The following is a 19,668-nucleotide window of genomic DNA, read 5'->3' as shown; positions in this document are numbered from 1 at the left end:
CTTCTATTTCTGAATAAAAGTGGGGGTGTATGAGATGGTTTTTCTGTGTGCATATCTCAAATGTGGCTAATTTCTTCAAGAGTTTTTTGTTTTCTTTGTTTTCTTCAGTCGTTTTTGACTTTTTCGACATTCATTGTGCTGAACTGACGACATGACATTTTTAAGAGGTGGTTTATTTATTGTTTTACTGGTGCTGATCCAAAAAAATAAGCTACATATTTTTATTTGCTAATTTGGCATTTGTGGAAATTTTTCACACATTTAAAAATAAATTTGTTTTATGTGTTTAAATTTCTGAAATAAATTTCAATCTGAAAACATTTGATTTGCCATGAACTTAGGTTGGTTTGTGTCTATGCATAAACAAAACTGACAACAGTCTTTAAATTTATGCGTGTGGTAAACTTAATGTGTTATTTTGGTTTTTTCCTTAATGATTTTCGGAACTCATGAGTTTCTGCGTGAATTTGTTATGACCTCATAAGACTTGAAAATAGTAATGTTCATAGTAAATTTTATGAAAATTTCTAAAATTCCCTTCAAGATCTATGCTTAAATGTTTTCCTGCATTCCGAAAACGTTTAATTTTGCGTAAAACATATATCGAATGGTGTGTGAGTTTGTGTTTAGAGCAGAGTGTATAAATATTTGGGTGGAAAATCAACTAACACGAGAGCAAGCAAACAAATCGAAAGGCACTCGCACACAAACGCCGGATAGTAATGCATTTGTTTGTATGTAAATGCAAATGAAATTTTCTTGTCTTCCTGCTAGCAAGTGCATTAAAACATGCATGAGCCATCTTTTCCACCTCCCAGCGTCTTGTGCGTCTGAGTGTGTATCTTTGTAATCACTTTATTTTGCATATGTGAACTGAGTTAAGTGTATGGGGGAGGAGCACATGTGTGCGAGTAAATAAATTGCAAAAATATTTTAGAGGTTGCCACAGCCACGTCGCTCTCAGATTCTCCGGGCATCCGCACACACACACACAGTGTACCTATGGCGATGTCAGTAAATGAAATAAAACTAAAGCAGAGCGTCGGGGAATTGGGGAAAAGTCGGGGACAAGACGTTGAGCGGCATAAACTTGCTCAAGGATTTGTAAAATTTATCGTAGACATCATTATGCGACAATTTCTCCGGCATACAGCCACGCTCCTCGATGTCCTGCAGCTGATGCGGCTCCTGTTGCAGCAACATCCAGGCAACAGCAGCTGCAACATGCGAGCGCTGCTCGTGTGCTGGAGCTGGCATTTTTGCATTTTGCATTTCACGTTTTACATTGGCAAAATCGCTTTCAAAATGCGAAAAATTCAACAAAGTAGCAAAAAAGAACACAGGGATATCCAACTAAATTATTCAAAACATAAGCAAGCCATGATGTATGGCGCAAGACATGAAACTAAAGGCGAAATTGCTGAAGGGATGGCAGGAGTGTGAGGTGGGAGTGTCCCTGGCAGATTACGTTATACCCCTAATTGATTGTGCAGGATTAAACTTTAGCCAGGGAGAAAATGATTGCAAATGGCAGTCACGGCAAATACGGCTTGATTGACTTTCAAATTGCTTGCATACTTTCAGGCACTTGAAAGTATTTCAGCCACTATGTGAGCAAATATCGCAAGTTTGGTTAAGGAAAGAAAATGTTAAGTATTTTCGTTTAAATTTTAAATTATTAGTTTTAATTAATATAAAAAAATATATTTTTTCCAATTTTATTTAGGTACCTCAACAATAGGAAAAATTGATTTGTATTAAGTTCTGTTATAATGAGCAAATAAGAGTATCACAAGTTTGGTTAAAGAAAGGGAATGTTATATATTATTTGGCCTTTAGAATTTTTATTTTCGTTAGAATTCTAAATTATAAGATTTAATTAAGGTTATTATATTATTTTATGTGCAAAAATTTAGTTCTATTGGGGTCTGCTATAATCGGCTTGATAAATAATGTAGCTTATTCCATTTAATAAAATTATTTAACTTAATTAAGTGTATGTTGTACATATTGATTCCTTTTTAAATCTGACTCGTTAAAAATATGTTACTTGTTTAGCTGTATTTAAAAACTATTAAATCATTTTTTAAGCACATGTTTTAGTGCTTGAAAGAAAAAAAATGTATTCTATTAAATTTTCTTAAGTCCAATAATGGTTTTATAAATCTAACACATAAGCAACGAAGAATAATAGTACTTTCTTGCTAGCTAAAAATAAAGATATCAAAGAGGACAAAGTGAAGCCTCTTCAGCCAAAGGTGACTTTGGGTTGACAACCTCCGACTTATTTAGTTGAAAACATTTTGAAGGGCCATTAAAACAATTACGGAGATAATTTGAGAACATATCAATAACCCTCCGAGCAGACTCAGGAGCTCACCCACTTTTAAGGAGAGGTGGAGAATGCCATTAAGCAAATAAACTTTCCAAGAGTAAATGCGGATGGCAGACAGACCGCACAACATTATCCGATGGGCCTTCGGTGGGATCCCTACTCAGCCCATGACAGCCATAAAAACGTGCAAAATGAATCATTATAAATAACAATAAACGGGACGTAAGCCATATTTTAGGCATAATAGCTAATAAAACACACACCAAAGTGGCCAGCGGACCGAGAATGAGTGTTCCATTCGAAGTCCAAGTCCGAGAATGCCTCGAAATCATGCAAGCCTAACAGAACCGACGTGTCCATGTCCGACTACATTTAAAATGATAAAGGCAGACCGAAGACCAGACAGGCGGTGTGGGGGTATAAATAATAATAATAAAAAAGAGCAGGAGAAACCAAAAAGGTTGCCATGCCTCAGCAATAAAGCCAAGACTCCAAATGGAAAACAAAAGCTGGGAAAAACGAAGAGCAGGCCTGATTCTCGGACTCATTCAGGCGGCGAATGCTGCACCTTTCACCTTCACGGACAGATAGAAAAGGCTGGGGAAAAGCCGGAGGAAAATCCAGAGGAAAAGCAGAGAGGCGGTCAGCGGCTGTTTGCTCGTATATTTCACGCTCGAACGTCTTTGGGGTCACACAAATCCGATTTACATGCAAATAAATAAAATTCATGTCGAACTTCGAGTTGCAGACAATAAATTTTTGAGTGCGCTTCACTTGACGGAGCAAAAAGCATGAAAAGGAGCGCAAAAAGTAACCGAATGAAATGTTGAAACAGAGTACAGACCAACCGCTTGAGAATCGCCTTTTAGTGGGTATGTATGTAATCTCCCCCCCCCCAACCTTTTTTTCTGCCCCAGCTCAATTTTCATTCCGTTTCTGTATGGCGAAGAGGACTACGCGCTGTGAAATTGTATTTATAATGAATCCAATGTGATATGCCGATTTTCCACCTCTCTGACTTACAAGCCGAGCACTTGACATTCGGGGAAATGAAACACGAAAATTGCCCCGGAATGCCTAGACTTCAATTTAAAAACTTTTGCCGTCGGCTGCAATTTATGCAAACCATTTCAATAAACTCATCAAATTCCCTGGACGACGTCACCGAATTGATGCGCTTAATTTTACGGTAATAAAATGCATAGCCCGAGCAGTTGTAGTACATTCATAAAAACGTCAAATGCGAACCTACAGCAACTAACAATAAAAGCAAAGAATCCCCCCGTTCTTACGAAAAGCGATTACATTTTAATACCCTAAAATGCATGTAATAGTGAGTTATTTTAGATACCTTTTCCTTTAAAATCGCTTACCCGTTTGTCTTTATCCCGAGTGACTGTAATATGTTTAGTTTCCATTTATTATAGGGCATCACCCCGTCGTTTTCCGAATCCTTTGGCATACTTTATGCTTGTTTTATTATTTTAAAACCTTCTGAGTCACTGGGACCAACGAAGGAGAAATTTCTCCGCTGTCATTTGTTGTTGCCCGCTGCTCTTGTATAGGTGAGCTGTGCGCCACGCCCCCTTACCGCCCCACCTCCCCCGCAATGTTGTGATGAGAATGTAAATTACCCGGAAAATGCGACATATATACGTTTACAGCTACAGCAACAATAACAGCATCGGCAAGGACAACTAGCAAGGCTACACTTAAAATAAAAAACAAAATATATATATTTTAAAGCTTTGATTTATGTCTTAAACTACTTCCAAATAAAGCTTCCTAAATATATTTATATCTTTTTTTGTATTTCCGAAAACTTATCCTATATTTCATTTTCATTTCCGAAAACTTATTCGAAAAGCTTTTAAATTGTGATTTTTATCAATAAGCCTTATGACTCTAGCAATGTTTTTTAATAACTGACTTAATTGGTTTTAAAATGTCATTGCAATATAAGCATGATTTAATATATATTTTCGAAAATTGTAAATGTTTTTAGAAAAAATCAGTTAGTCAAAAATCTAGGAAGTGTAATAGATCTTAATTAATAAATCCAGTCAGTGTCTTAAGACCTTAAGTGAGAATAAACCCCTTGATGGTTTTTTCCTATACAAATTTTCAAAAAATTACATTGAATATTAAATAAAAATTCAATAAAATATATATAAAGAGGTGTAAGTCCGCGACTTTTATTCGCAGTGTAGAAAACTTAAGAAAGTATGGGCGATGGGGAGGTAAATTTGGGGCGTGGCTGTTGCCACAAATGGCTCCCGCTGTCAACTAAAGTGTAAAAAAATGGCAAGTTGAGCGCTGAAAGCAGCGGAAGCGCTCCCCACAATGCAAGTGGAGCAGATGCCAGGGGACGGGGAAGGGGGAGGGCGTGGCCGGGGTCGGAAGGTCGGGGGGCTGAAGACAGGAAGTGGGCGAAGGCGGAGGCGGAGGTGGAGGTGGAGGTCGAGGTCCTGGTCTTGGCTCCTGGTCGTTGCTCACCATCCTGACAGCAGACAACAATGTAACATAATGGCGGTAACATTGAGTGCCTACATAAGTCCTTTTAATTTGAATATTTTACGGTGGCAACTTAGGTGCGCCCTTTCCCTTCCCTTTCCCTTCCCTTTCCCTTTCATACACACACACCCACAGCCAGGTGTGTGTGCCAATTCATGTGCTTGTGTGTGTGATTTAAGACGCCATTGAAGAAAACTTGTCGACTGAATTGTGCCTAAAATGGGAGAGGGAAAAGAGCGAAGAAAAGCAAGAAAAAATATCTCAGCACGTGTTGTAATTGTCGAGTGTCAACGCGGAAGTGTACGTGTGTCACCATCAGCCGGAAACGGAAATGGCAGCAATGTGCCCTGCTGCCGAAATGAAAAATTAAAGTTATCGCCGTGTCATTATTGGCAATGTCAGCCTGGATATTTTTTTTGCCTTCCTCCTTAGGTTTTGGTCTTATCGCGGGTTCATCCGTGTGACCCTTGACACTTTGCTGTAAGCCTCGTGTTGCCTACGCTGTTTACGCGATAGATAGGCTTGTCTTGCAGGCTGTCGATGCGGGCTTAACCTTTCCCAGGAGGCCAAAGCCAAGTTACAAGCCGCAATTCAGAAATTCAACACCACAACCATGAAGGCCATAAAGCTTCCACTGACTTTATAAGTGGCATGTGAGCACTAGGATAAGCTTTAGTTGTTAGGGGAATATGTAACGCTTTTCATCATCTCTTGAATTAATACAAATGCATGTATGTTTGGCGTAATTTAATATTTAATTAAATTTATTTCAAAAATAACCGAGTGTACTTGCAGAATATTGGATTACATTTTTACCATTTACATTTATATGTTTGCTTATACTATTAACATTAACTATTTACATTTACATTTACATTAACATCTTTATTTTAATAAATTATTGTTTTAATATATTTATGTAAATATAAACCTCCAGATGTTAAAATGATATATTGATTTATACGAAAAAAATCCAATGTATTTTTATACAATATGCATTGAGGGTACAGGAAACAAATACTATTATGAAACGCATTAAAACTTCAGCTTATTAAATTTTAAATTTAATAAAATCAAAAGAGGATTAAGATAAATTTGGAATAAATACCTTAGTTCCCAAACAAGCTTGTATGCTTCTCCTTTTGGTTCTTCTCATCGCATTATCATTACTTTCATCTTAATGGTTACCCAAAATGTTAACAAACCGGCCAAATAAAACTTAATACTTATTTCTTTTTTTATGAGTATTAAGTGCATACAAGCAGTAACTGTTCAAGGTAATGAGGCTTATATTTTGTTTATTGCAGTACAGCTTCCTGTCATTAAACCTGGTCAAAAATGCCATGGACTTATTGAGGAATTAATACCTACCTATCAATTTGTAACTATGACGATTGGCGTTTCCGATTTCGCAGTTGCTGGCAGTGCCTTTGTGCGCTTTTAATGCCACTTTAAAACGGAGTCGAATATATCCAGGTATTCAATAATAACAGCCGACCTCCGCACACGTGTGCGTTTGGCTTTGTGTATGTGCTTCTGGCCTCACGAAACTCAATAAGCCAGCACTCACACACTGACAGACACCTCGAGGTTAGGCAAACACTTTGGGTGGAAATGGGAATGCCTGGCAACCAATAGACGTGTTCATCATACGCCACGTAAACCGGATATAATAATAAAGAGCACCCAGGCTGAACAGAAAGAAGCGAAAATACGCTATATAAAGAAAACATTAAAAAGTCAGGTAAACAAACGGAACGACATGATGCGACGTCTTTTGTAGCTTGGAGCCAAGAAGTGGATTTTTTTTCCACTTTTATCCTGCGCTGTTTATTTTCGACTGCTGCGTCTCCGGCGAAATGCAAACTGTGTAATAAAACGTGTCGCACACAAAGTCTTCGGCGTATTTCATTAGCTGAAATTTGTTCAGGAAAAAACACTAAAGTTAATCTTCAGCATTTCAAGATGGTGAAAGGCGTTTGTTTGCCCATCGATTCCGGGATATTTCGCTTAATAACTTTTTGCCAGCATCGATACATCAAGTGGTGACAGTGGCAGGTGGCGGCTTCCGCGGGAAATCCAGGTAAATTAATCATCTCGGTACGAATTCAATTAAGAATCGAGTGCCGGCAACGGCGCGTGTGTCAAAGTTTTTGAATCACAATTCGAAGCTCAACGGGATTTTTATCCCATCTGCCGGCTTTCCCTCACATCTTCAGTGGCATCCACTCGTTCTTCCAAGTTTAACGCCTCAATGGAGGCCATTCAGCGTTTCGATTGCTCCGGCAGACAGTGCTTGGAAAATCGAACAAAAAGCATTCCAATCGCATTTGAATGCCTCGTCTGGCCATTTCGGTTGGCAGCTCTTATTCCCAACTGGCCAGCACTCGACTTACTCTTATTTTGGTATCTGATTCCTTTTGGCCTGGGGATGGTTGCAATTTTATACCTGTTGGCCAAGTTCAATGGGAAAAGGGAGTCCTCAGTTCTGGGCTAAAGATGGTACTAAAGAAAGTAATGCTGATTTGGTTCCTGGTTTTTAGAGCCGATAGTGTCGTTCTATTTTGGAATTACACGATGCGTATAAGTAATATAACGGATTGTGCCCATATATTTTGGATTTCACGTGGCGTATACATAATATATATTTTCTTAAGGTATTATCAATTGTGCATTGTTATTAACCCTATAACTGACTACTGAACTGAATAGTAAATTCACAAAAATATAGTATACGCTCGATCAATTTTAAAAACTTTCAGTCAATTTTTTAATTGAAAAACAAATTTCTTTAGAAACATTCAGTCAATTTTTTAATTGAAAAACAAATTTCTTTAGAATTAGAAAAATAATTAATTTTTTAAAAAATATCGCCACATATTTCTAAAATACATATTAAAGGTTATTATCCTTTTTAACGACCTATTTGTCAGACCTCCTGTAGATAGGCATTTTTAATTGCCTCTAATCTTGGCAAAAAATAGATAATTTAAAACTTAAATGTTTTTTTTCAAAACATTTTAGTACCGCCAGCTGTTTTCCGATTATGTGGCAACATCTGGCCAATAAAGTTGCATGTTTTTTTTTGCTCAAGAATGCACTCACACACATATTTACACATCAATGGATCGCTATTATGCCTGGTTAGCTTAGCGTTTTATTTCGCACCTGCTGTTGCATTTCCGCCAGCAATTTTCAGTGCATTGTGGTAGAAGGTTCCGGATGTCAGACCCTGCGTTTAGACAGATAGCTGTAAAAGTAATTTTAGTGCTCGGAATATTCTTGGCCCGGGCTAAGTACACACTTGACGATTTCAATTGAAAGTGCCGGTAGGGAGGATGAAGTGAGATGTCCTGAATCTTAAGCAACTTGAAAAAGTACAATTGAAAGGCAACGCGGACGTGGTTTCTGGCGAAATGAAACCCGAATAAGAGCAGAGGAGAGGTGTAATTTAATGACCAACAAAGGAATACTTTCACCTGGCCAAAGTGGAACGGGGGGAAACAATGCCAAGTCACTTGCAACATCTTTCTGCGAACCCGAAGCGCCAGCACAAAATTGCATTTTTCTCGTTATACCCCGGCTCTTCTGTTTTTCCTCATTTTTTGTTTTTGGACCTCGAAACAAAAACGAGCAAAACGTACAAAGTTTTCTTTGGCAATTTGTTTTGTTTGCTTCTTGCTTCGCTCATTCTGTAAACAGCATGGAAAATTGCACAAAACTTTGACCGGCAAAAACCCAAAGTTAAAGGTGCTTCCATGGATTGGATAAATCAGGGCAATGAGGAGGAACCTGGGGCTGCTGGCGGTTCCGGGGATCCGAGGTTCTCCAGCAGCCAAGTTCCAGTGAGCCAGACATCCAGCTAGCCTTGGCAACAGATGTTGGCCACCCGGATTGATAGACAAACAGAGCGAGTGACCGATGCAGCTGCTTTTCAATGGAATTGGCCAAGACAGACGAGCTGCGTCCTGGCGTCCTGCATCCTTCGAGTAGGCCCCGCCCACAGCTGGCGGTTGTTGATACACGAGAAACATTTCCGAGCACAGATTCGAGCGTAAGAAATTGGATTTTTCAAATGGAAATTGACTTTCTTCTGGCTTTTGCAGTTGGCAAAAACAACCGGGAAAACGCAAACAAAGGTGCCAACATTAAGGATGACTTTAATGTGGACATTAGGGTTGCAGATTGACCTACTTTGACTTTAATTGAGATTTTTCTAATTCTTAATTTTATTTATTTCAGAAAAAGGTATAATTAAGTTTCTGTGATTTTGCTATAAATAATATATGAGTTTGGTTTTTATTAACATACCTTCGTATATATATTTTTAAAGTTCTATAAGTAGCTATTAGTTTTAGTTGGGCAGGCAACGATTTCTCTCTACACTTTCCCCATACAATTTTATAAATATATTAAGTATTTTTATAGTCTAACTAAATACTTATGCTTTTATAATTTGTAGTTTTAATTATTTTTCTGAATTCGACAGTTTAATTACTTTAAGAACCAATCAATTATTGAGTGTTCAATGTTTTCTTTTTCTCAACCCTATTAATTTCGTATTCATTGGCACAACTTCTGTTAAAGCTTTAAGGAGAAGGGGATTAATGGACTTTCTCTCCAACTTCTCAATAAAAATTCCGTCACATTTATACAGTAACCAGTCGAGTGCACAGTAGCCCTAATTATAGGGCAAATTTGCTAGCAGGGGCGTGGCACTTAAGCCTTTTCTGCCCATTGCCTTTTACCTACTTGCAGACCCATTCTCAGGAATTTTCCTGTTCCCTGTAATGGTTTCCTGAAACATAAGGACGAACGCAAATTGTTCACCTTAAACACCCAATTATATCAAAAAGAAAGAAAATGAAAATGTTCCATTTAACGCAATCAAGTTGATAAGAAGGCCGGAGAGCTTCGCAGCTGCCAGGAGGCATAGGCAAAAGATACAGGTACCAAGGACAGGTAAGATGCCCCCTTTATTACGCCACAATAATAATGAAGGCGCTTAAGTGAGAAAAAAAGTAAGAAAAAGAAGAGACAGCAGATGGCAACCGGAAAAATCCCTCAATATGCAATTTACCATAAATTTGTAATTTACTGTCAAATTATTTTCATAAGCCATTTGCATTTATATGGGCCACCCACTTGGGGGAGAGCATATGTGGTGAAAATAAGCAACCGCAAGCCCCCTTTCTCCCCCCTTCAGCAAGTTAAGCACTTAGCACAGCTTTCACTTTCGCAGCAATTTCCTTTGGCATCGTTACCCTCCTTTGTCTTTTTATGCGTGAAAATGTGACACCCGCGAAAGTCGACTCATAAAATATTAAGAATTGACTTTCCATCGAGTCATTAACTTGTTTAAAGCCATTTGGCTTCCCCATTTTGCGTCAAATTCATTAGCAAATGACTGGCGAAATTGTTCAATTGTATGTGAAATTTAAATGGTGTCAGATACAGCAAATGAATTCAATAAAACTGAAATCGTAAAATGTATTAGATTTTTCCCAATTTGCATTAAACCCCAATTTAAGTCTTATTTTCAAACAATCAAAAGCAAAACTGTTTATGATTTCCCCAGCGACAACCAAAACTGTTCATTATGGCCGTAAAAAATACACACATTTCGGTAAATTAAATTTGCAAAAAATAAAAACAGAGTAAATCGCAACAGTCTGGTAAATAAAACGTAAATTTCTGGCCATCCACAAAGGAATTGATAAACGAAAAATGCTCTAGAAAAATAAAATCAAACTAAATGCATGTGTTTGTATGTGAGTCCCAGGGGTTCGAACAGGACACAAATAAAAAAAGAACACTAGAATAAAATAGAAAGAGGAAAAAGCATTTAGCAAATGGAAATAAAAGTTGGGCGAAAAGTTTATTTGGTAGATGGAAACACTTTGATGGCTTCTATGAGCGGGAAAGCGGAAGAGGGAAATAAAGCAAACGATTGGAGTGATTTGGCTGATTATCCAATCTCTCACATATCACATCCAATTATACTCCTTTTCGTCCACAAGTTATGGCTTCATTTGTAACCCTATGCAAGGCCAGCTCTTACATACTTTTCCCTCCCTATTTTTTCTCTTTTGGCCCACTAATTTAGCGACGTTTGCTAATTTGATGGCCATGGCTTCGCCGCCGTTGATTACACGATGGGATTGGAGGTGGAAAGGGTACTGGGTACAAGGCAGCTGCTGCCTACGCCTTCATTAAGGCCATTTGCAAAAATCATTGCCATCCATCCAGGGGAGAGAAAAGTCCGTTTGAAGAAATATGCAAGTTGGATTGGGTAAAAGGGAAACACCGAAACGGCGAAGAGGAAATGAAAATCATTGGGACGATAAATTTAAATTAACATACTTAATTTTACACAGCACACTCACACAGCCATCGGGGCAAAGGAAACCCGAGCTCAAAATGAATTGCGACAATTGATTTTCAAGTAATTAGCATCCCCGCACCTCAGGCTCTTGATGTTGCTGCCAATTTCAGGCAGACGGGGCAACATTTGCAGGGAAGTACGTTAAATTTTACGAAAATTGCCCTTAATGAAAACGCCAGAAAGTAAATAGTTTCAATTACAGGACAACTTCGGGGAGAACGAGGCGTATACGTGATTTCAGGCAGCTGCCACAGCTGTCGCTTCAAATTCGGGACTCTCTGCCATTCGGTTTGCCTTTGAAGTTATTATGTTTGGATCAAGTGAGAAACACTTTCTTGATAAATCTATTTAATACCCTTTGGGCAGAGGGTATGGGTACGTTGTATATCCACTCAGACAACTTGAGATTGATTGTGCGGTTCCTGCGGTTTCGGGATTTGAGCGGCTCTTTAATTATATACGCCTTTGTGTGGGTGCACTGAAATTATAGTTGTTTATTTATCTAATGTTAGAGTGGTTTACAAACTAAGAAATATATAGATAGATACATTTTAATTATTTTTGGATAGATTTTTATTTTTTGTCTGGTCTCGCGACACATATATTTTTATTTTTTTTAAGGCGTTTTAGAATAAAATGTAGTTTTTTCAATATATAAAATAGTTTTATATGTCAACAATCATATATTGATGGGTCACAATTAAGTCACATTTTTGTATCATCACAGTGAATTATTATATAGCTCCTTGGCTACCAATTTCACGACTTTTGGGGGGAATGAAATAAGAAAGGAACAAACTATAATAAAAAAAAGTAAATATCAGATAATATCAAACAAACTTTCTATATTAACCAAACAAGGAATATAACTTAACCGTTTCTTGTCAAATCCTCTTTTTTGGGTGCATGAAATTGTGGATTTTTTTCGTATTCCATTTGGGTGCGTCCTTGAATCCGTATGATAATGACAATAATGTTGCTTGTTGAACATAGATATAGAATCGTGAAAGTACGTAGAGTGTGTGTTTGTTGCTCAAATGAATGTCATGAGCAGACACTTGCACTCCCATCCCTCTATTAACATTATAATCCACTCCACGCACACAGACACACATAGCACTGTCGAAACAATTTCACGTAGTCCGGTGAAAGGGGAAAGTGGAATGTGAAAGGGGGTGAACGTGAACGGGATACTTCAATGGCACTTGTTCACGCCACTGACAGTTGGCGTTAGCTAAACGCAACTCACATGTTGCCGCCACAAACAGTCTAACCTGCCACGCCCCCACGGCCGCCCCTTCGCCGGTGTCAAAGTGCACTTGTCGGCCTCTGTTCTGTGTATGTGTTGGTGGTACTAGCACTATAGGTGTAGTCAGTTCCCCAGTTTCTGCTATTAGCAGCATTCATTTCGACAGATGATGAGTTGAGCTGCAATTCCCGCTGTTCAGGCGATCAAATATTTGTCATGCTCATTTAAATGAAACCGGAACAAACAGGTAATCGATACTGTCTTGTTTACTTTCGACAAACATTCCCAATTCGGATATCGCTGAAAATGCATTTAACCTGGAATAAGTGGTGCTGGCAAATAGTATTATGGTACTTAAACTTTTTTTATTCCCGACTACAAAATTGGAAATAGAAAATAAATGGAAAATATAATACCTAAACATTGATTGGTCCTTTTGAAATGTAACTGTTTGTTTTCAAGTCATGTCATTAATGTGTTAACTATTTCTTAATCTAATTAACATTTTCAGAAACTTTATTTGTATATAATAATTAAGTATGTATAAAGAGATTTCTGTACACTTCAAATTGTTCTTGTAAAGAAATCGTTATATCTCAGAACTCTGTTGAAAACTGGTCGTAACTTTTGTAAATATTAAACTCCCAAAAACGTTTGTTACAATTAAAACAATTACTTCACGTACAAGGAAATTAAGAAACCCACCAAGGGTTTTAGCTATCTAACGCATGCAGAGTGCTCGAGGCCATTTAGCAAATCTTAATTGCACGATGCAAATGTCTGTGAGCAATCTGCAGCTAACATCAGACCAAGCCCCCTCGAGCCGCAAGGTGTTAAAAAGTGCACATTTGTCAAAGGTCTTATCGGCCGCCATTCCGCAGCAAAATCCAAACCCCACCTGTCCGGATCCCCAACCTCATCGCCATTGTTGCCGCACCATTTCGGGTTATCTTCGGTGTCATCATTAACCGCAATCAGCGAGCATTTTATGCCAAATGACAGCAACAATATAAAATGCTTTATGCCTTGTGTGCATACCTAAATATTACCAGGGGAATTAACAGCAACCAGAACAACAGAACCGCCGGAATGATAGGGGAAAAACGAAAAACTTTCATTTAATCTGTTGATCTGCTCGTGTGACAGCCCAGGTCCAACGGAGACCAGGAAGTTTTTTCCCACTTTCACACAACTTTTCTGCTGAAATTTTAAGACAGCTTTGAGATTTTTCCACACAAGCCTCCGAAAAAAGGCAAAAAAGAAGTCACAAGTTAGCGGGGGAGAAGGGCAGATAAGTTTGCAATATTTAAGGGCTATGACAAGGAGTATACCCTTTACGAGGAGCTTGGAACAAAAATCTACTGACTTCTTAAGTAGATTAAAGCTAAGATAATACGTTTACAAGAAGTTTTTTTTATTTTTCTTAGGTTTCCGTTTAAAAATGAACATGGCTGAAAAGCATATTAATTTCCTAAAAAATAAAGCAAGATTATGAAGCTTAATCCACGAAAAATACTTTACAAAATCATTGTTGCTATCTTCTTATACGTAAAACTTTTTTTGTAGTTCTAAGAATCAATGCAGATCTCAAACTACTAAATCCACAACTTCCAAATTGTATCCCAATGGTCTACCCATAGTAAAGAAATTTGCCTTTAACTGTTTTCGCAACTTGAAATGTGAAAAATAACAATCTAAAAATTTAGAAGCTGTCCTCAGCTCTGGTTTTCTATATTATAATAAAATTAATCTCAAGGTGCAAAGCAACAAATAGGTTCAATGCCAATTTACAAACTAAGTGAAAGTAAGTCAAACTATTTTAACGGGTTAAAAAGTTTTTTTAAATTAGCCTTATCGATTACCATTCAGTTCCATTGCAATGTCTCCTTGTTTCAAAGGGTATCTTTTAAGGGCACTCTCAGATTTAGTTACGGGTTGGAAAGTGCGCCAAAGGCTTTAGACGGTTTCGGGACCAGGACCCTGAGCTGCGCTCACCTTCCTGCCGGAGCCTTTCCACGGGCATTAGGACCCGGCTTGGAAAGTTGTCGGGAGGAAAACAGCCAGCGGCGGCCGGGAAAACTTTTTCGGGCTTGTTGCGAGAAACCTACGCGGCGTGTTAAAATCTTATCAACAAATGCAGGCGTTGTGAAAGTGTATAGGTGCTTGTGTGTGTGTGTGTGTGTGATGTGTGCCTGTGTGGGCTTGAGGGAAATTAAAAGGAAAATTCGTTAATCATGAGCAGCGTGGAGTGGAGCTTTCCTGCACAACAGAAATTTAATTTGCGTTAAACGAGCGCACGCCGCTGATTAAAGACGATGAGGCAGCTGCTTCCATCCCGAGGTCCTTTTATATCCTGCTGCCGCGCCTAATTTTATGCAACAAAAACTTTTACACGCGTCGTCGCCTCACATGTGTGAAAAGCCATCGTTTGTGTGCGTGTGTTTTTGCGAGAAAGTTACCTTTTTTTGGGGGCCAAAGTTCGCTGGCAACTTCCTCGGCCCGGCGGCCAATGCCAAACAACAGGCCAAATGAGCATTCGAGGATACGCACTTAATCCGGGATGACAGGCTCACGTAACGACAGGCAACAAGCGGAGATAAGCAAACTGCAACTTTCACTGCCAAACCTTTTCTCCATCGGCTTACAGTGGAGTAAGTAATGATGAAAGATTGTAGCCACTGTGCTGTGTGTAGGGAATTTGAATGAATTAAGCCGCGGATTTAGCCCCATTTCCATCTAGCCTTTGTTAAATGTTCTACAACCTTAAAATAAATTGAGGACGATAACTCAGCGTTTATCTATGAATTTCTGATGATTTTAAAAGTCTATAGAACTTAAAAGTATTTTTTATTTAAAATACATGTTTGTTAAATTAAACTACATTTAAATATGTATATTCTGATGACTTAAAAAATGCATAGAATTATAAAATATTTGTATTTAATGACCTGTTCGTTAAATTTACCTTCATTAAAATATGTATATTTGCACTGATTTTTAGAATAATTTGAAGTTAATGGCTTTTTTAATGAAGGGAAAAATGGACAGTTCATTTAGTAAGTTATGAGAGTTATTTGAAAAATAATTTTTTTACCAGTACAAGATTTAAAGAACAAATTGTAATTTTTAAGTAATTTCATAAAAGAATCAGCTAAATACTTCCCTTCCATGCTACCTAAATTATTTATTCTATTCTTTTTAAGACTACCCAAATTTAGCTTAAGACCTTAGGTATTCCAGGCTGGTAAGGGTAAGTATATGTTCTTTAAATAATATTCTCAAGCCACTTTCAGGTTTTTAAAATATAATCTGTCATTTCTATAAACAAATAAATCCCAGTTGCCATCGTCAACCACATTTAGTAGCCCGTAGGCAATTGGTTAGCCATTTTCAGTCCTCCCTACTGCACACAAAGTTAACTGTGTGAAAATTTCCCTATTTACACTGCACTGCAATGGTCTAATGTCAACGCATTTGAATGCAACTTCCTGCGCGGGAGATTTCTATTTCGGTTTTAATTTGGTGACACCGTGTGACCCGCCATTTCATTCGTCACCCCGTGAGCTGCCATTTTGCGGCACTTTTTGTTCATTGCCTTTATTTCGAATGTGATGGGGTTTTTTAGGCTGCCAACTTGGGGCAACTTCAGTGCTTCAGCTGCAGCTGCAGTTGCACCCTTTTGGGCCCCCTTTTGTGGCAGGGCGACAAAGCAAGCGACGGGACACACACACATATTATTTACACTTTTAAACGCGCAACCTGCCGTCACGTAGAGTTTTTTTCAGTTTATTTCAGTTTGCCACGCATTTGCGCCTCGCATTTTATGAATTCATTTCCGTTCATTTACGCCTGATGTGTCAGCCAGCGCGGTGGAAAGCGCCAGTTAGCGGAGGCAGTAATTAAGTTAAACTGTCTGCTTAGCAGAGGGCTCCAAAGTGGGGAAGTCGAGTGCTGGCTGTTCATAAGGACTTCAGGCTAGATCGGACCCTCAAGTGGGTTGGTTGCTTTGCACTTGAAGATACAAGAGTGCTGCATACGTGGCAGAGTCAATTTCAGTCTCCAAATGGGTTTATTTTCCCTAAAAGCAGCTGAAGGCGAAATAAAACACATTAGGCTCACACAAGTCACAGAGATTTCTCATCTTAATCTTCGCTGGAAATGATGCTCATTAAGTGAAAGCCATTTCCGGAATTGCTAATCCCTTCCCTGCCACCTTTGGGTCGACATCTAATTCGCTTCAAAAGCAAACGCAAGACAAAGTGCTTTTTTAATTTATAACTTAATTTGGAAGGCATGAGATATATAAAAATGGATTGCGGGCATGTCACGATTAAAACAAGCCGAACAGCACGGAAGCGCCTTAAGCTGTATGCACACACATGGCTGTTTACGGGCATTAGGGTGGCCCAGTTTAGCTTGCAAGTAAGTCTTAACTCAATGGAACTCAGAAAAAACTCATTTCGAGACAAATAATATTTTTAAAACATTGCTTAATAATATCTTGTATTTTTGTTTTTTTTTTAAATAACTTTGAATTTTTAAAGTAATTTATTATTATAAGCAACATTTCTTAAGAAATCCTTGTAGCTTTAGCTTTTTTATATCATACTTTGGAAAGAATGTCCCTAAATTCTATTCAATGTAATTTTCAGAGAAGGATCACAATTTAATAGGGGGACAAACGTCTATATGAAGGTTATGAACGCTAGGTGGCGTTTTAGTGTGGTGTGCAATCTCGCAAACAGTTTATTTCTTGCACGCATGTCTCCATCCCTTTCGCACTCCCTTTTGCTGACTAACGGGTATCTGACAGTTTTAAAGTAGGTATTTTCAAAACATTACAACTATCAAAAAGGCTGGAGGATTTGACCTTAAATTGTTGTCCAACCTAAGGGACACCCTGGGCTGCCTATCTGTGTGAGCTCCATATAGTGACAGACACAATGAGGGACGCCAGACTTGAGGCGCTATAACGAAAAATGGCAAGTAATCCGCAAAAAGGGGGCGCGGCAATGGAACCTCGGCGAACCGCACGAGATGAGGAAAATGGCGAGAGGAAATCGCGTCACACATGCGCCATTATTAAACCCGTCGTCTGAGTATGTGTGTGTTTGTGAGTGTGGCGAACGGAATATTAATTAATTTCTTTAACACGCTCTCCGCGACACTCACATCCACACTCACATCCATACTCACATCCACACTCACATCCACACTCACATCCATACTCACATCCACACTCACATCCACACTCACATCCACGCCACAACAATGAATGAGACAATGCGCTGGTGATGTAGCAGCTCCTAGAATTATGCTATAAATATTTAACTTGCCATATTAATGAGAAGCCGGCGACGAGGACGAAAAGGACGCCATGTTAATGAATTTCAATATGGCGTCGGGAGCCGTGACAGTGTGTGTGTGTGCGCTGGTGTCTTTGCCTTTGAGTGCGGTCGCTGATGCCTTGCAAGATCCTTGAAATCCTTGCACTTGATGGCTGTTAATTAAAAGACGCTTAGAAAAGTTGTCGCCGCGCAGAGTGACAAAATGCGTTACAAAACCGGCACTTGGCAACTTTTAAGTGGCATCAGGTTCTTATGCATTTCAAATGGAAATCTTATCGCCCCCATTCGACGAACCCCAACACAAAAGCTTCCCTCCATGGCCATTCAGACCCAGACACCTACACAAATTATGAGAGTTGACTTTAGTTGGCTTACATGCTATATGCTATATACTATATGCCGTTGACAAGAAAGATGGCAAAACAAATAAAGAATCATCTGAAAAAGTTATGTCAGTCATTTCAACTGGTGCCTAGAGAATTTTCCGCCATTAAAGCAAAAAACATGCGAGTTGACACTTGCCTTTCGTGTATTCCTACCATTGGGAATTATATATTTATATACGCTCACTTATTTATTCATGGTGTTTTCGAAACCGAAAGGCTGTTCAGAGTGCCTTGGCTTTGATTCACAAATTCCAAATTCAACCTTGGCCTTGCCGTTAGGATCATAATTTCTTGTTTCGAAAATTGTCTCAGTATGGGGCTCCTGGCCAAGGTCCGTGTTTACTGGAAAACTAAAATACGCAAGGTTCGACCGAGTGAGCCAGTTCAGTCTGAGAATCCAAGCTTGGTACAGTCCAGATCTGAGATTTACTTTCATCCCACGGACGCCTGTCAGTCGCTTCAGCGGGACTTTGACGACGAATCGGATGAAGACAACCCTCATCAGCATTGTGAATTGTCCAAGCCATAGGATTTCATTTTAATAACTTCTTATGAAGGACTGTGTGTTTCTACGAGAATATATCTAGTACTTGGATACCACTAGAATTATTATTTGTTTAATTAAAGTAAATTCATTGTGAATTGTCCAAGCCACTGGATATCATTTTAATTACTTTGTATTAAGGACTAACCGTGTGTTTGTACGAGAATATATATACTACTTTGATACCACTATTATTCTTATTATTTGTTAAAGTCAAAGTAAATCTATAATGCATATTGCACAATTTACTGAATAATGGATATTAAAAAAGGTTAAACAAATTTAAAATCTTTAAAAATAGTATAAAAACTTTGGAATTTTAAAAAGGTTTCTTATTCATTCTCATTATTCAGAGTTATGTTCTGGTAGTAAACTCAACACTCAATTTGATTTTCCCATTTTCCTTGCGATATCAAGACTACTAACCAACCATAAACTTCCTATCAGATTGGAATGAGCCCAAACCCTTGAGCCTACTTTAAAGAGAAATATCGTGGAACAGGCCTTAAGCCGGCGGATGGCCGCAGGAAATTCAAGCTCTCTGCATGGTGCCAAATAAAAAGAGCCACAAAATCCATTAAGACACAGCCAGCGGCAGTGGCAGTGGAACTGGCAGTGCCCCTCATCCTCATCCTCATTCCCCACCCAATCCTCATAGTCATCCTGCCACTGGCACCCACTGCATCACGATGCCGCCCCTGTGGGTGAAAACCCTTTTTAAGGCCGCGCATAAAAGTTACTTCCGTTGCTTGGCGGCGGCCGAGAAAAAAGGCTAACAAAACTATTAAAATGCCGGCGACACCATACATTATTTATTTCTTTTTTCCCACACCAAACTCCCTCTCTTATTTGTTTATGGCTTTTTTCTACTTTTTTTTACAGAATGGGAGATGCTAGCCTGTCTGGC

At 38.7% G+C, this 19,668-nt stretch overlaps 1 protein-coding gene across 1 annotated transcript; it reads left to right on the top strand.

Moving 5' to 3' along the window:
* Positions 1 to 18,447: 18,447 nt before the first annotated feature.
* Positions 18,448 to 18,807, top strand: LOC119560901. Its single transcript, XM_037874599.1, has one exon. It carries the CDS (start codon positions 18,531 to 18,533, stop codon positions 18,744 to 18,746), a length of 216 nt encoding a protein of 71 aa, XP_037730527.1. The 5' UTR covers positions 18,448 to 18,530; the 3' UTR covers positions 18,747 to 18,807.
* The last annotated feature ends 861 nt before the right edge of the window (positions 18,808 to 19,668 follow it).

Source organism: Drosophila subpulchrella, unplaced genomic scaffold, assembly GCF_014743375.2.
Source record: "Drosophila subpulchrella strain 33 F10 #4 breed RU33 unplaced genomic scaffold, RU_Dsub_v1.1 Primary Assembly Seq354, whole genome shotgun sequence".
Lineage (NCBI taxonomy): Eukaryota > Metazoa > Arthropoda > Insecta > Diptera > Drosophilidae > Drosophila > Drosophila subpulchrella.
This window is presented reverse-complemented; position numbering and strand designations above follow the sequence as displayed.

What these genes read in the sequence shown, in the direction of transcription:
- LOC119560901 (XM_037874599.1), top strand. Translation starts at nt 18,531, where the DNA reads ATGGGGCTCCTGGCCAAGGTCCGTGTTTACTGGAAAACTAAAATACGC.